Source organism: Betta splendens, chromosome 10 (genome assembly GCF_900634795.4).
Source record: "Betta splendens chromosome 10, fBetSpl5.4, whole genome shotgun sequence".
Lineage (NCBI taxonomy): Eukaryota > Metazoa > Chordata > Actinopteri > Anabantiformes > Osphronemidae > Betta > Betta splendens.
The window spans coordinates 17251315-17268336 of NC_040890.2; the positions used below are offsets into that span (position 1 = coordinate 17251315).

A 17022-nucleotide genomic window follows, 5' to 3' on the forward strand; every position below is an offset into this window, starting at 1 on the left:
GCTGCGAGAGCAAATGACCCAGAATCGAACCCTGTGTTTTTACAAAGCTTTGACAGTGAGATCACAGTGGGATCAGCGACTTCACTCACTCGCCATATAATAATGAGCACCAGTTACAGTAGTTGTCACTGAGTGCTGCACTTCACTCATTTAAAGGAACACTGAGAGCCGCTCACTGCCAAAGCCGGTTCGTATTGAGTCAAATTAGCGCAGACGTGCTTTGAAGACCAGCACTTTTATGGGAGGTTACGCACAAACACGTGCACACGCACTAATCATTACTGCTAATTGCTGCAAAAGTAGCTAATACTGTCAAATGAGTGCTTTATTTTCCAGGAGGTCATGTCAGAGGAAATATATTAACTGAGATCATAACATTGTGATTTATGTCTGACACATTTTTAATCAAGTGCCTTGTTCAGAATAATTTACTGTCTGCACACGTGACCGCATCCAGCGCCGCGCGCTGCATGGGAAATAAATTCACGTCGAGGAATCGGAACGAGGCTCGCACCCGGGGCCGCCGACCGTACGCGCGCCCCGCCAGGACTCCGCTGGCCCGATCGCCCCTGAAGGCAGCTTAATAAATACTTTCTAAAGCTTCTGTTTACATTTCCCAACCTGGTGTTTTACTTGACATTTACAATTACGCGCTGAACCCGGTCGTCCCTTTTGGCCCCACTGCTTCGCAGCGGCCCTCGGTGGCCACCCACTGACAAGCACTTGATTTAGAGTCCACTGTGGTGATAGTGATTTATGCCTCGGCTGATGATAGGTGTGCACATATTGTTTTGTCAATACGGCGGAGACAGCTCAAGGTCATCGCGCCGTTAGTATTCAATCACCGCGTCTTCCTCAGAAACTGAAACTGTCACCGCGCATCCCAGCTGATTTGCTGGGATCATAGGAGGCTGTTACTGCGCGCCCGCGCTGACACGACTCAAGCCTCGCCTTCATCTGCGGCTCATAGGGAAATATCAGGCTGGGGCAATCATCTACTAGAAGCCGTTACTGAGTCACAGCGCAATATACTCCACTTCATTAGCCAGGATATTTTGAGCTCGCTGATTAAGAAATACATAACTGATGTTTGAGGGAGAAGTCTTGGCAGAGGCTCCGGTGACAGTCATATCCTGCACAGCAAATTTTAATATAACACACAATCTGCTTACCAAGTTTCTTCTTAAGTTATAGCCTCTGTGATTCGAACGGGCAAACTCCGATGCGCACACAGTTCACTCCAATCAGGCACTCGCCTTGAGTGCAAGTCGGTGTAATTTAGTAATCAGCGCTCAATTTTAGGCGCGCGCACGCACAAAAAAAGCAAAAGAAAATCTACGAGCGCTTGACAACATTATTCTTAACACAGGAGAACTGCAGCTGTATTTATCAAACTCAGCGGTAACCGTATTATGCCACGCGCAATTTGGTGGCATGATAATTTATATGATGACGGTAATTTTATGTTTGATGAGGTGTAGTCCTTAGAATAGGCCGAAAAGTGAGACACACTTAAATATTTAAAACCCTGGAGTGAATTATCATTTTATTATCAGCCCATTTTTCCAGGAGTAGCACTAAAACCATTAATAAAATCATCAAGCGTGAAGAGTTATTGTTGGGGCTTTATGGCACCTGTAGCTGGCGGACCCGCCGCCGTCTCGGGGACCAACTTATTCTCAAGCACAGCCTCCAGCGGCGTCCTGCCTACACGCGCCGCACTGTGATTTCATAAAACCTTTGCCGCTCGTATAAATGATTACTAAGGAAAGTGTGGAGGAACAGGAACGCACGCTGGTAAATCAAGTTCGCCTGCAAAGACTCGTAATGTTTCCATCACGGCTGAGTGAGTCACCGTTAACCCCGACTGTAGGTTTAATGAACGCGAGACGACTTGATGTCTGGAAAAGATAAGAAGCGATTGATTAATCAGCCGCGTTTGAGGAGTAAAAGATATTTTTCTGTCGAATTCTGAATGAAGATTTCACATACTATAAAATCGTGCTGTGACCATTTCCCCCGAAACTCCCCACATTTGCATTTAAAAGGCAAATTGTTTGCTTTCACGCCTTTTCCGAGGGCTCTGCTCATTTGTCATTGCATCATTTTGCCTCGGGAGCGAGTGCAAACGTTTGGTGACAACACCTGGAGCGGCGCTTGCCAGCCCTGTTGTAGGGCATCATGGGTCACTCACCTGCTCTCCAGGGCCACATTGCTGCCCAGGACCCAGCTGTCCTGCAGCTGGACGCATTCTGCCGTGCTCTGCAAGTCGGCCGCCAGGCCGCCTGTGGGCGGGGGGCTCGGGCTCCTCTGATTGGCCAGTGAGCCGCGGCTGAGGGACGTGATGGATGGATGCTGCTTGTGTGGAGGCGGCGCCGGCGGGAGAGGCGGCGGGCCCTGCTGAGTGGAGAGATGATCACCTGGAAGGAGAGAGACGTCAGGGCGTTAGCGCGAGCGCGCCGGGGACGGTGGAAACGTGGTCATTTATTATGCTGATTTGAAATTACAGCCAGCGTTGAGGAAGCGGATTGCTGGGAGACAGCAGATGGATTCGATTACGCGTCTGCCGGCAGCGCGTAGCCGCCGAACAGACCCGGAAAAGTAAATACAACCGAGAGCAAGACATTAAGATGAGATGCAACCACTGCAAAAAGAAGGGACACAAGAGTTGCTTTTATGGCCGTACACATAATAATTGTCGCAAAACGCCACACGGCTGACAGTTGGGTTCTCTTAAACAGAAGGTCACTTAGAGAGGCAGCTGTTCTTTTATGGGCGCTTAACGCAATGTCTCACATTTGATTACAGCCAGAGAAGACTCTCAAATAACTAATGACCAGAACATCCATTAGAGCTCCACGAGAACAGGTTTTCCAATTTCACACAAAGCTGTGTAATTGGCCCCCAGAATGGCATGTGGTGATTATCTATCCATCTTCCCTCTTTAAAAAGGTAAAAACCCACAGTGCTGACAATTCTGATTTGCTCCAACGAGCGCCAAATGGGTATCGTCTTTCTTGCCTCACAGAGGCTCGGAGACGATTGAGGGACCCGGGACATTAGTCTTTTAGGAGCTATTGTTGTTTTTGCATTGACAGCGTGAATTTTTATAAAGCCTTAAAAAGGAGACTCCATTACACTGGAAGTTGCTCCTTAGCCACAGTTCAATCGCTGTCTGCTCAGTGTTTAAAGACCTTGTGGACTTTAAGCCACGGACCGAAATCTGCTCCGGCTGCCGGACAGAACTGTTGCATTAAAGAGACGCTTCATTGTTTTGAAGTCAGCCTTTAATGACGGTGCATTTTGTGCCCTTCTCTTTGTGCGTCAGCCTTTCACGGCACCGTACAGAAAGTAGCACTGAGGTTTCCTTTGGGTTCCACGAGGCCCATGAGGGAACATGAGGACGTTCACTGTTCAGTCAGTGCCACGGATTTGGGGTAAAAAAGCTCAATGCTGAAGGAAATCATTTGTCTCATATCAGAATGACAATGTAGGAGATGTTGAAATATGAATAATGATGACTGAGGAGGGAAACGCTGATCTGCAAATAATTGCAGGGACGGTGGCAGCTGAGCTCGACTCACGGACACACGGACAGACCCGCGCTGCAGATTGATGCTCTGTCGACATACAGTGGAAGGATGAGGGCTGTGGGGAATAATCAGGAGTGTCACGAGCCGCCCAGCGCTGCACTGTGCAGAAGGCCAATCTAAGATTAATTAATTCCCGATCATAATTACACAGCAACAGCATGTGGCTATAAATACCACAAAGCAAAATCATCAGAAGCAGATGAAGGTTATTTTTTGTTCTCCTCGCGGACTGTGATTAGAGTTTGATCAAACCCAATCAAACGCCGTCCCCTCATCACCCAGACCTTGCTGAAAGTCAGTCCTGAGTCCTGAGATATGAGTTACCTAAGATCAGCGGCAGAACTGGCATTTGAAAAACACCAGGCTGCTATCGCTGTGATTCAGTGATGAGTACAAGGCGCCCCACTCATCTTCTGGGCTAGACTGTGAGCCCTATTAGAAAAGTGCTAAGTAGGCTAATAGAAATGTGGATTATCTACCAACACTGGCTGCTTTTACTTTACCTCTGGGCCTTATTCCACTGCATGCGCCCGCAGCAGACACGAGCCCACTTCCAGCCGGCAGAAGCAGTTTTAATATAATCAGCAGAGTGAAGCACAAGGTAAAGCACCACCAGGAAACAGAAAGCAACCCAGTGATGATATTTATTATTTTTAGAAAACATTTCCTTAAAGAAAAGACGGAGCGTAATCAATTGAAAGGCGAGTTCACTGGTCCTCCATCGTACACAGATCCTGTGTTAATCCTGTACAAGCATCATCTTATTATAACCACCCACATGTGACACAATCAATGGCCACAGCATAAACTCTCCACATCTCTGCCCTCCCTGTACAAATAAAGATACATGACAGATATTGTACAAATCTGTATCCATTTATCTTCGTGTCTGCATATCGATCCGCTGGCATACAGAGCAGGCCGACGTCTTCATTACCCTGGTTTGCTTCGCTGCTGCTGCTGCACTGTTTGCAGCGACGGCTCGAAAATGTGGCCCGAACTAACTTCAAGCGCATGAAAACACAGTAAAAGCTCAGGAATCAATCTGGAATCCGTCAGCGATTAATCAACGTGACAAAGGTCACGCTGAGCCGTGCCATGAAATATATATGTTTCTAGGTTAAAGCACATGCTGAGCATAATGTTGTAAAAAAAAGGAAAATCCCCAAACCTTCAAAGCAGCGGGATTTGACAGCAGCAAATCTGACGGCATAATCCCACAATGGACCAACGTAAAATCCCATGAAGTGAATTAAACCTACTGTACAGCACTCAGCCAGAAGCTCACAAAGCTTTGGGTATAAACGGGTCCCTAAACTTTAAAACGCTGTGTTTGACTTGGTTGTAAAGAGACATTTCCACCAATGTTAAAGAAGCAGAGACGACTCCATGCGTGAAGCTTCTGCTCCTGGATGCAGCAACTGAAAACACCTCAAATCAATTACTGAGCTAAGCTAGGCTAAGCTAAGCTAAACTAAGCTAAGATAAGATAAGCTAAGCAAAAATAAGCTAAGCTCAGCTAAGCTAAGCTAAAATAAGCTAAGATAGCTTCTCCTTCGCTTTAAATCATCGACAAACAGCCTCGTATCAGTGCAGACGGCTGAGCAGAAACTGTGATACTCAACCAGCTTTTTAAAGCGTTGCCTTTTTTAATATCTATAACCTGCCTAGTTAATTAATGTAAAGAGATATTCGCAGTTGAAGGATTTTCTTAACTCCCCTTTTTATCTCAATGAGGTCAAGATCACATGGAGCCGTAACTGCTCAAAGGAGACATTGCGTGTTTGTTTACTATTTTTCTATGCAAAGCAATTAACCAAGGGTAAGTTCCTTTTTTTTATTATTTGCACAGACTGCGACGTTTCAGCAGCGCTCACTGTGTAAACCTAGACTGGGCCGCGTTTGCGGAGCGCCGGCCTTCTGGAGGACATGACGCCATTTATTTTTTTATGTACTCAATTTCCCTGCACTCAGTAGGTGTCGGCGTGTCCGAGTGGTGCAAGGCGCCGTTGGTTATCGGTCGCCAATTTGAGGCGTGGGCTCGAATCCAATTTCTTTCAGACATTTGACATTCAGGATATGGTCTCTCTCCACGATGAAAACCTGTAAGTGATAACCTCAGTGTGACTCCATGTTACTCAACGAGCAGAATGCGGCGCCGGCCGTGCAGCGGTCCACTGTGCGCCGTCAGGGCTTAAAAGCCACGGGGACAAACCGCACTGAGATGTGGACTTCTGGATGGTAAACCTCAGCCGCTCACGTTCCCAGTGTGTGTGTGTGTGTGTGTGTGTGTGTGTGTGTGTGTGTGTGTGTGTGTGTGTGTGTGTGTGTGTGTGTGTGTGTGTGTGACTGCATCGCTCAATGAGCACACGAAACAACGAGCCCTTAAGAAAACGTGGCATTGTCTTCCAGCGACACACGCGGGGAATTAAACTGGCCTTTAAAGAGCAGGCTCAGTCACTGGAAAGGCAGATGAAACAGCTGTGTGCTTTATGGGGCTTTGCTTTGAAAATCAGATCAAGGCAGATGTATAATTCTTTGCATAATTCCTCAACGCCAGCTTGTCATCATCTCCATCAGCAACATGTTTTAGAACCCGGTGATTAATACTGAATGACACTGCCGGACCGGGGAGTTTGTTCCTCCCTTAATGATGCTCAGAATGTGCTGTAACGGCAAATAAAGGCCGCAAATGTTGCTGCGAGGTTGATCGTGGAGCAGCAGGAAACGAGTGCGTTCGTCCAAGAAACCGGCGCTTGTTGTTTAGCAAGTTATCTCTTGAATCAGTGATTCGAGTCAGTTGAAAGATCCGGTCAGAGATCAGCGCCTCCAAGTGGAGATCAGATTTGACCACGTTGTTGTTTTACTTTTTAAAACCACTTCAAGACACTCATGTTTAGATCCATTATCTTATGATGCTCCTTTGAAAATATCTTTTTTTGATTATGGCCTTGACAAGTCTTGAATACTGTGCATAACGTTACAATGGTGATTCGGGACACAATTAAAAGCCGCTTTGCACTCACTAAGCTTGGCGAGCTCAGTGAAAGCCTTTTCATATTCATTGTGTAAGTACAGCAAAAGGTCCTGTGCCATTTTACTCTCCATTAAGAGGCTGATGCAACTGTTAATGGAATTGAAAGGGCATTTGCTTTGACTGACTCGCCCTTCACCAATAGAAAAATTGCCACGTGTGTGTGTCACAGGACTTCCTTCAAAACAGATCACAGAACTTAGAGAGGATGCAGATTTGCTTCATTACAGCTGCAAGTATTTACTTTTCACACAGGAATTAGAAACTGCACCGTGAGGTTCAACTTTCTGAAAACATGAAGTAAACCTCTGACAAAAAAACCCTATTTATTTTTATATGTAATGAATAATGGATGAAGTCCATTATGAAACGTGACATTTGGACCAGATAGTATGTTTATATATGTCAAATCAATAAACTCATTTCCATCAGCGCCTGGTTCTCTATCCACCTCAGCGCAGCTCAGCCGGTGGAAGGCGGCTTCACTATTCTTCAGTAGAGAAACAGACAGCAGCTTCACACTGGGAAGCCCTGAAGGTGCAGGGAGGTGGCGTCGGTGAGGGGGGGGGGGGTGTCTGGTACCTGGTGGAATTCAGGACCATTAGAACAACCTTGCCCTAGGTGAGTTTTGGGGATTTACTCTGCAAAGAGAGTTGGCAATTTTCAGGGGCTTGGGGTTTTCAGAAAAAAATAATAAAAAAATGGAAGAGAAGCTGTGTGAATTCCATCATATTTCCTGCCAGAGTACCTTTACTGCTCCCACAGCCTTGCCCACTCTTCCTCTGACTTTATATCTGATCAAAGAGCAAACTTCTTTTAAGTCATTTCTCTGCAGGGGAACCAGGATGTAACTAATATTTCAAGGATTACATAATCATTGCATTATACAAAAAAAAAAAAGACATGGTTCCTTTTACCCGAGTATTATGTGCTCCTACACACTCATATAAGAGGAATTCATCAGCTCACATTCGATGCAAATTCTAGACCGCCATTCATCCCAAATGTATGATTTGTAAACACACTTACAAAAGTTGAATACGCTGAAGACGCACCGTGAATATGAGCAGCTCCACATCCGCGCTGGTCCGTCCCCCTCACTCTCTCGCTCCCTTTTTCTCGCCCAGACATTGCTACAGATGGCAGATCATCATACAGATGATGACTGCTTAGCAGTTCTTTCTGACAGCTCTCCGATTACATAGCAATTACACTCCTTCTCAAAAGCTGCTTTGACAATTAGCCTGCTGACAAAACACTTGGTTGTATTTATTCATGTGTGGACAGCTTCAGCTCCGTGTTTGTCCAGGGGGACTGCGTTCGCACCTTGGTAAAATGTTTCCGTTTCTAACTTACTGTCTACGCGACAGTTCGGCGATATCGGCGATACACATTCCAATGAATGTTTTTACACCTGCAGAGCCAAAAAGCTGGCAGCGTCCACAGGGAAGCCAGCCAGTTCTCACTTTTCAGAAACACATTCGTACTCGATTTGTGCTCGCACAGTCATTAACTTCATCAACCAGTCATCATAAGTTAATTCTCCACAGAGCTCAGCGAGCAATATCAAACACGCAATTAAGGTATTGATTTTCATTTTCAGCAAAGGTCCAGCTTTACTCTCCTGTCGCCAGCGTACAAAAGCTCACTTGACTCAGGCCTTCAATCGTTTGTGTCCACACGATGGCAAAGGTACACGAAAAGTTAGGCATCGTTTAATGTGACTGCTAAATTAGTCATCAGCCAAGATGTTGTGTGAGCTGTCTGAAAGCTCAGTTATAAATAAAGATAAACAACAACACCAAACATTTTAGAAGAGCAGAGGGATGTTTAAAGATTTAACCTTTGCTGTTGTTGAAGACGCTGCATTAATTAAACATTCAAGCATTGATTTTTCTATTTCTCTGGACAAAACCTACAAATAACCCAGATTTTATGACTTTCTAAAATCTTGTGGCATGAAACACACACAAGGCAAAACAATCGAGTCCTTTGTTATTTCCTCAAATCATTTGTTACTGTTTAAAGATTGGAATAAAACCATTAAAACAGGTAAAAGTGCAGTAGAATAACGGCCCCATCGCGTGATCGCATCCGTTAGTTAACCCGCATCATGTAAAGAAACAATAATTAGATCAGCATTGGGAGCCTACTGGACCTCCTGTCATCTATTTCTCAGTAAAACTCCCACAGTCTATAGTCTGTGGCACAAATTTGCAAAGCCCCCCGCAGGCCCAACCACAACACGCTGGCCAGAAATGTTTGGGCTCCCAGTTTGTTTGCACATTTGATGCACTGTTATAATCACAATAACAGCGGCAACCTGCCACGTCCTGTCACTGCATCATCCCTTTTCATCCTGGAGCAACACAATAGGCCACAAACTCTCAAACTGTATAATATACAGTAAACAAATCCCCAACAAGGAAGCAGGAAATGGAGGCGCGGGGGAGGCGTGCCTCCTCCCAAACGCAGCCCTGCTCAGCGTTGTGTCCCAAGTTTGTTTCCAGGCAAAAGGTTTGGGCTCTTTTTTCTTCTTCACTTTATTTTTTTTTTAAATGTTGCCGGTTTCAATTTTTCTCCCGTGCATGTTTGAACCGAACTGGCCTCGAGAGAAGTCGTTCACTCAGCCTGGACTGCTGCGGTGGTCTGAATGGATTGTGCCCTCAGTTACAACCAGCGGTTGTGTGATTGGCTGATTGAGCCAACATGAAACCTTGGTTACTCTGGTCTTGGCCACCTCAGTGAAGCTTTTGAGCACTTAGAGGCTTAGTGGAGGATTTTAAGCAATTTGTTTCCAACTGCACCGAGCCTCAGTGTCAGGAAGGAAAAGAAAAAAAAAACACAACAAAACACCAGCTCTGCTAAAGTGTGAGTCACCGCTCTGTGTAAAGCACTATACAGTAAGTTTGAATTAGTAAATGCACAAAAAATGCTGCCGACATCATCTTAGGGGTCATAGAAATGTGACATGTGTACTTGGGAGAACTATTCATGTGCCTCCCCATTCGTTTACAGCTCGCTTCCCCAATCACTTGAGAAAATGGCTGCAGGAAAAAAACAAACCACTCATGGCTGTAGTGGCACAGTCTTTTCCAATGGCTGCTATAATTGCATTTCCTGTGCAAATCGCTCAGTTTGTCGGGGAACCAGACAAAGGAAGCAGAATCCATCTAAAAATGGGAAAGCCTATCTTTTCCTGATTAACTGTTGGCATATTGTTCTCAACTGGATGCACTCCACTTGCACAGATGACTAATTTTCACCTCCATTGTGAGAAAATTTGAGGAGAAAAGGATTTATACAGTGTATATCTTTCACACCACACTGAATAAATGAAAAGTACAGTGAAAACTATGTAATATTATACAGTGGTTGACATTTAAATACTCGGCTGAAACAAGGTCTTCTTTTAAGTTATAACCGACCAATCCTGATTTAGTTAACAATCCTGACTATTTTCAAATAAAAGCTATTACATTAATATAAAAATTACGCACACATATATACTGTATATATTATATATACATTATATATATATGCAGTTCCAAGTTCTAATTTCTTTAATTATTATTGTGTTATTTCCTTTGTCTATACTGTATGTCTCTGTGCTGCTGCAACATGGTAATTTCCCAATCGCAGGACAATAAAGGTATTCTATCTATACATATATAAGTATATATATGTATCTATATGTATGGATAATTGTAATTGTGAATGGACCTACAGTTCAGTTTATTTACTGCTGTGTAACATGGAAACGTTGTGCCCTACAGCTGATAAACACGCGGTGCAACCTTATACTGTAGCCATTACTTCCAGATTCATCATTTATTAATGCATTGTCATCCAAGTCTCTTATCTGAGGGGAGGCAATGAACAAACAATATATAATGGTGCCCTTATACTGACTCCTGCAAACATTCCCACATATAGATCTTTAAAAGACAGAATTTCTCGCAGCGTCTGGCTCCAGCGCTGGAACTACAGCACACAGGCTGAAAATCCCTTTGGTTTCCAAAGAGCTTTCCTGAGGCCAAGGCTATGAATTGATATCCCACTGTTGCATTACTCCTGGCCCCAGAACAGAGCACAGGATGAGAATAATAATAGGACAAATCACTGGTTTATTTTTTGCTGCCTACCAACCCGCGCATCAGAGAGGTGGTGCCGGGACATGTAAATACCCTCCATGAGCCTGAGCCACGGACCCCAACGTGTGCGTGTGTGTATGTGTGTGTGTGTGCGAGCACATGTCCGGACGCAGCGCAGTCACGTGCACGCCCACTTCACCGCTCACCGACAAAAGAAGCCTCGCAGCGCTCCTGATGCTTTGGATTTTTCCGTTAGAACACCCTCTGCCTCCCTCGGCAGGCAGAACCGAGATGCAACCCGCGCACCCTCTGAGGCTCGGTGCATGCTCAATCAGCAATATGATATGGCCCGCGGCTCTGTGCTGAGGTCACCGCTGGAGTCTCCAAGACCCATCATGCATGAGGTAGCAACACAGCGCCTCAACCCCCACCCCACGCTAGCTAGCCGCGCTGCTGCTGCTCCGCTGCCTGGACCGAGCCTCACCCTGAGGAAACCGGACTCCATCTCAAACTCTGCACCGGCATCGAGACAGAGAGCAGAGGCGGCTCAGCTGTCAAACGTGGTGAGTTATCAGAGGACTGTGGTCATGCTAGGACGTAAAGGAACTTTTTTGATCGGAGGGTAAATCCGCTCTAATCCAGATGGCTTTGCTATTTTTCGCAGCCCCGGGTGGAGCAGAGGTCTCCCAAGTGGGCCGGATCACAATTCATTAGTAAACGTGCCCTTTAAAGTTTAATCTGCCGCGCAGTCGCTCCTAATGTTGAGCCGCATCCCCATCACTCCGGAGCGGCGCCCGCACGCGTCAGCAGCGTTTTAATCAATAATAAAAGGTAGTCAGGGAAGTCAGAGGCACTGTCCTTCAGAATCGCCGTAATGTTGCTTTTCTTGACAACAGCAGACAGGGCTGCCTGCGTTCCACTCTTCATTCACCTTAGAAAATACCACCCTAAGCCTCATCTGTCATGTATCGGCTGCAGCCTAACATTTCACTTTGTTTGGCAGACATTGATTTTTACCTCCAAGGTGTTGTCAAGGAGGCATCCAACTCATACATACCTCCTCTGTTGTCTCTCCAGAGGCTGCTTTGGACCAAATTTCAGGAACACACGCAGACGCGCGCACAAAGGAGCAGTCGGAGAAGTAACTAGATTTGAAGGTAGCTGAAAATTATGGCCGAATCAATTGAACGAGGACCCTGGTGGGGATTAAACGTGTGGGTGATGAGCCGGGGCCTCATCGAAGCTGCGCTTTACAGTCTCTTCTCGCAGCATATTTAAGGAAGCCTCGCACTTGTACTGCAATAGGCTCTGCGACATGTAATCCAGATTCAAATACACATTGTAAACACACGCGGCTTATTGCGGATCAGCGTGCATCAAAGCGTGCAGCAGAATATCAGATGTGCACGAGAACCTTTGGTGGTGGCTGTGAGCTCCCTGTCGATGTGAGGAGCCGAAACACCGAACACCCGTATCTACTTCAGCAGATTTATCTAATCCAGCATCCATGTGTTAGGGTGCTTCCATCGCAGCCAGTCAGATAACAACTATTTATCAGCACTGTCTTAGCACATCCTCCACTGCACCCTGCACACACGCACGCACGCACGCACGCACGCACACAAACACACACACACACAGGCACACACACACACACAGGCAGACACAGGCGCACACACACACACACACACACGCACGCACGAACACACAGGCACACAAATACGAATACACACACACACACACACACACACACACACACACACACACACACACACACACACACACACACACACACACACACACACACACCCTACTTGAGCATCACTTTATATTCATTAACTGTCAAAATGTTATAACAAATAGCTGGTTTAAAGAAACAGCGGCTCTACTTCTTATTTAGAATTTTCCCGGCACAAAAGAGAAATGATGAAGTAGCCTTGGAAGCAGGATCCCTCCTCAATAGTGAGGGTCACAGTGTTACAGTAGACCTGCTCAGCACCTCTGACTGATACTACTAATAATATATTAAAATAATTTTAAATTAATATGAAAGAGATGGCAGCAGCGCACTGGCGGCTGAATTGGAACACGCTTCGCACTATTAATCTGCCATGTTACAGGAGGGTACATCCATCCAAATTATGAATGAAAGATTAAGATTATTTTTTTATTAGCAGAACGAGCGTGAATGGAAAATTCTTCCTTTCCGTGTGTTGTGTTGTGCTGCTTTTCTGCTCGCTCGGAACAAACTTTTCCTCTCCTGGTTCAATCTCAGGTCGATTCTGATATTTAGCCCTGAAAATAAAACGGCAGTAATCATGACACCGTGTCAGCATCTTTACTCCCAAATGGACTTCCTAAAAAGAGACTTTGAAGGGTTCAGCAGAGCATCTCTCGGCTGCTGCTTTCTAGCTACAAGCGAGCATCATAAACCTGCTGTGTTTCTTTTAAAGCCCATAATAAATATCCAGAATTTTTATGAAAATGAAAGAGACCGGGGAGAAGAAGTTTTCCATGCAGATGCACAGCAGACTGATCACCATCTCCTGCAGCTGACTGGCTTATACATTTGAATTGCTCTCTGAGAAGGTCAAAAGTTCAGCTCCTGCAACAGCTAAACCTCCTCGCTGTTTAAGATGCCGGGTAGTTACACGCCTGCAGTACTTACTGTGTCTCCGTCTGCAAAAGCATCAGCTCAGTGTTTGATATGCAAAATGTATTTTACTGCACTAATAGCATAAGTAGCACAAACTATCATTTAGGCTAATGGTTGCAAATGCGATCATTGCTATTTAATGGCTTTGATGAGTATATGAATAGTTTACTAATAAACCGTAAGAGAAAACTTTTGTCTGTGTAATGGATGTGAATCTGCCCCTGACTCCAAATATGCATCTGACATTACACAACTGGATCTCCTCATGTGCATTTGCATACAGAGTATAATTGGCTTACATAAATGTGTGTGACGTTATATGTGAGTGGGCAAACGCTGTTAACATGGCAAACGCAGGCGAACAGCAGGAAAGACGCAGCGGCCCAGTGTTGACAGCCTCCATTATGCTGCTCCGTGCACATCCGTCATTTAGCCTCTTCATGCGACTCCGCGGGGCTGTGCATATCTGCAGCCTGGTTGCTGTACTTGTAAACTATACAATTTTCGTTTCATGCCACAGCAGGCAGCAATTAGCACCTCTCTCACGCCTCTACATCTGAACTGCATCAAATTTGGTTCGGCGCCGCTCAGAACACGACGTGAATTTGTCATGACTCGACTGAAAGGGAGGAAATGTTAGACACTGGGGGAGCGTGTTCACTGCTCACCTTGTGCTTTTAATTCAAGAATGAATCCCACGTATTGTGCTTCATAATTACTGATTGAAATGGCTGCACTCATTCGCCAAACGTACTGTATGAGCGAGAGAAATAAAAGATATTTGTCTAGGATGCACCTGCATGTTTTAATTACACAACATCTGTGAAAAGCGACAACTTATTTGCGGTTGCTACGAATGATGAATTATCCCTGAAGACAGCTTTTTGTATACACAGTCACACAATCATGATGAGATTTGCCGAAAACAAAGACGCCCCATATAAAACTGGACAAAGGTCAATATCTTGGAGATTATCATCTAGAGTAAAATTACCAACACTGCAAAATGTGAATCTCATCTCATTAAATGTTAGACTTGGTAATTTAGCATCTGAGGCAAATCTAATTTTAACAAATAACAAAGGGCCCTTTGCTTTGCATTTGAAATGACACAAATGGGATTTTTGGGGACTAGTCTTAATGAAAAAAGACCCATTTGGCAGTTTGTGCGTCTTTTAATTGACACAGCATGTTCACGGCGTCGTCAAACTGTGCCGGTTCACCTCCCAACAGCTCACGCAGCAGAACGCGCACCGCTGCTAAGAGTCTCTGCGGTGAAACACACTGATCGTCTTTCAGATTAGATCGAATCATCTCTGCTTTGCCCCAATTAGATAAGGGAGGTACATCGTCAACACAGAAGCTCTCATGTCTCCTCGCATGGTCTCTGCGCCTCTCCTCCCGCTCACCAAATGGCAGCAGTAGGAGGCAAACCATGGTCCGCGTTCACACCCGGCTGAGTCATTTCACACTGGAACACATCCATCAGAATTAGGATCATAAAAATGCCAAGACGAGACTGACAATGGAAACTGAGAAGCGAAATCTGAGAGAAAGGACGGCAGCAGGCAGCATATGGCTCCGTGGAACCATAAGTTGCCAGTTGAGAAAAAGGCAGCAGCTGTTTAAGTTTTCTGGCTGGGATTAATATTGAATGACCGCACTGGATTTTCTTTACTCTCCACAAGATTAAACCGTGCAGAGGCGTATTGATACAGCAGCGAGCCACAGTTGGCACCGCGCTCCACCTTCACTCTTGTTCCCAGTATCACGTTTCAGCCGCGCACAATGGACTGAGAATATTTGCTTTCTTTGGGTGTCCCGAAATCATCTCCGCGCTGGGCTTCTGCGTCTCAGTAGGTGAAGGCAGCTCGTTTTAACGAAACCCGCGTCAATCGTTTAGAAGAAGAAAAAAAAAAGCCGAAGCCACGCTGAAGTTTAGCCATGTCCAAAAACAGATGATAACAAATCTGGACTCAGCAACGCATCGCAGCCAATTTGCGATGCTGGACACAAACTCGTGCCGCCGCTAATCACACGACAGTATTCTTCCTCCCTTTCAGCACTAAAACCATATCGAGCGCTGACGCCTGATCTCGATATAACGAGATCTGACACTGATAATGATATGATAATTCTTCTCAGAATATTCCCTTCCAACAGGACGGCGTGCGCTCAGCTCGCTCTGGAAGCGGCGGTGAGTTCTAGACACAATGCAAATAAAGACAAGATGATGAATTTTGACCTCATCCTGATGTTTATTCAAGGCACTGTCAATAATGTAATCCCTATGATTTAGTTAGAAATCACATCTGCCACGTTCAGGTGAAGGCCACTTTGTCTCCTACATATTCATAGGCAACAATATTGACTAAATGTCTCGTCCGCCTAAGTATACAAAGGGAAGTGTGAGGCTGGGGGATCAGAAGTGTGGGTCTAAGCAGGGGGAAAATGCATACAGGAGGTTCTGGGATTAGCTCTGGAAGTTATTATGCCACGCGGCCTCTCTCTCAGGTGTGGACACTGACTGACGCCGGCCGAACTGTAGCAGACTTTGGGCGGACACGTTTCCAGCAGCACACGGTCTCTGAGGGGCGAGAAGTGAGAGGGGCTTTGAAGTGTTCCATGTCGTCAGTGGCTCGCGGTCACAAAAACAACAGGCTCCGCTCTCAGAACTCACAGCACAACCCTGTAAATCACACCTGTGGCGGCCGAACCTGCGGCTACGGCGCCACTCGGCACCAGAGGTCAATAACTACGGCAAGACACGTTTACAGAGTCTTTGTGCTCCCAGAGTGACAACAGAATCTCATTGTCAGGTGTTTAGTCAGATAAGGTTGCACACCCGCAGGGATTAGCGTCTGCTTTTCATCAATGTAATGCTTTAAAAACAGGTTTAGCAAACGTGCGGTGGATCAACCAATTTAAATGCTAAACCTCTTTCTCTCAGAAGATTGAGGCCAGGGGCTAAACACATACAGATAAACAAATCAACCCAACTGTAAGGACTTGAAGAAAGGCAAAAAACGCGAGTGACCCTCGCACCTTTATTTGTACAGGGCGCACTGGGAAACGGTGATACAGCTCGCTAAGTGTTAAGGTGAGAGGCCGGTGCGCGTGTTTGCTACGATAATACCTCCAGTGTCAAGTTCCCCCCTTAGAAAAAGAGGCGTCCTGAGGCTCCGTGTTCGACGCCGAGCGAGCAAACAGGACTTCAGGAGTTTGTGATAACAGCGGGAGGAGACAATAAAGAAATGTCAGCCAATCCGCTTTAACATGAAACAGTCGTAGCCGCGCGTACGTACGGTGGCATCGCGCCTCGCGGCCGCCGCCGCCGCTGCGTCGCCCGCAGCAGCGGCTGAATTAGACTCAGGCTGCATCATGCTGAGCAGTGACATTACTCTGAGAGCGGCGTAATGATCACTATCCATCTCTTCATTGTCGAGACACATTAGCGAAATATCGGGGAGGAGCACTGGAAAGGGGAAGGAAAGCGCCGAGAGGCTTCCTCCACCGCGGCGGCGGCGGCGGTGAATCAATCACGGCGCCGGGACCCGTCTCCGTCCGGGCCGAGCTCCGTCGGGACGAACGCTTGAGCCCACAGAGACGCTAGCGCTCGCTAGGCGCTAGGCCCGCAACTGTCAC

The 17022-nt window shown here is 46.0% G+C and overlaps 1 protein-coding gene across 7 annotated transcripts in view; it reads right to left on the reverse strand.

The window, feature by feature from the left end:
* Positions 1–17022, reverse strand: part of si:dkey-237h12.3 (teneurin-3) — a 126438-nt gene that overhangs the window by 68579 nt on the left and 40837 nt on the right. For all 7 annotated transcript variants that reach the window (XM_029164896.3, XM_029164894.3, XM_029164893.3 and 4 more), the window contains one exon: positions 2195–2420. In XM_029164896.3, the coding sequence (XP_029020729.1) occupies positions 2195–2420 (226 nt within the window). The remainder of the gene's footprint in view (positions 1–2194; positions 2421–17022) is intronic.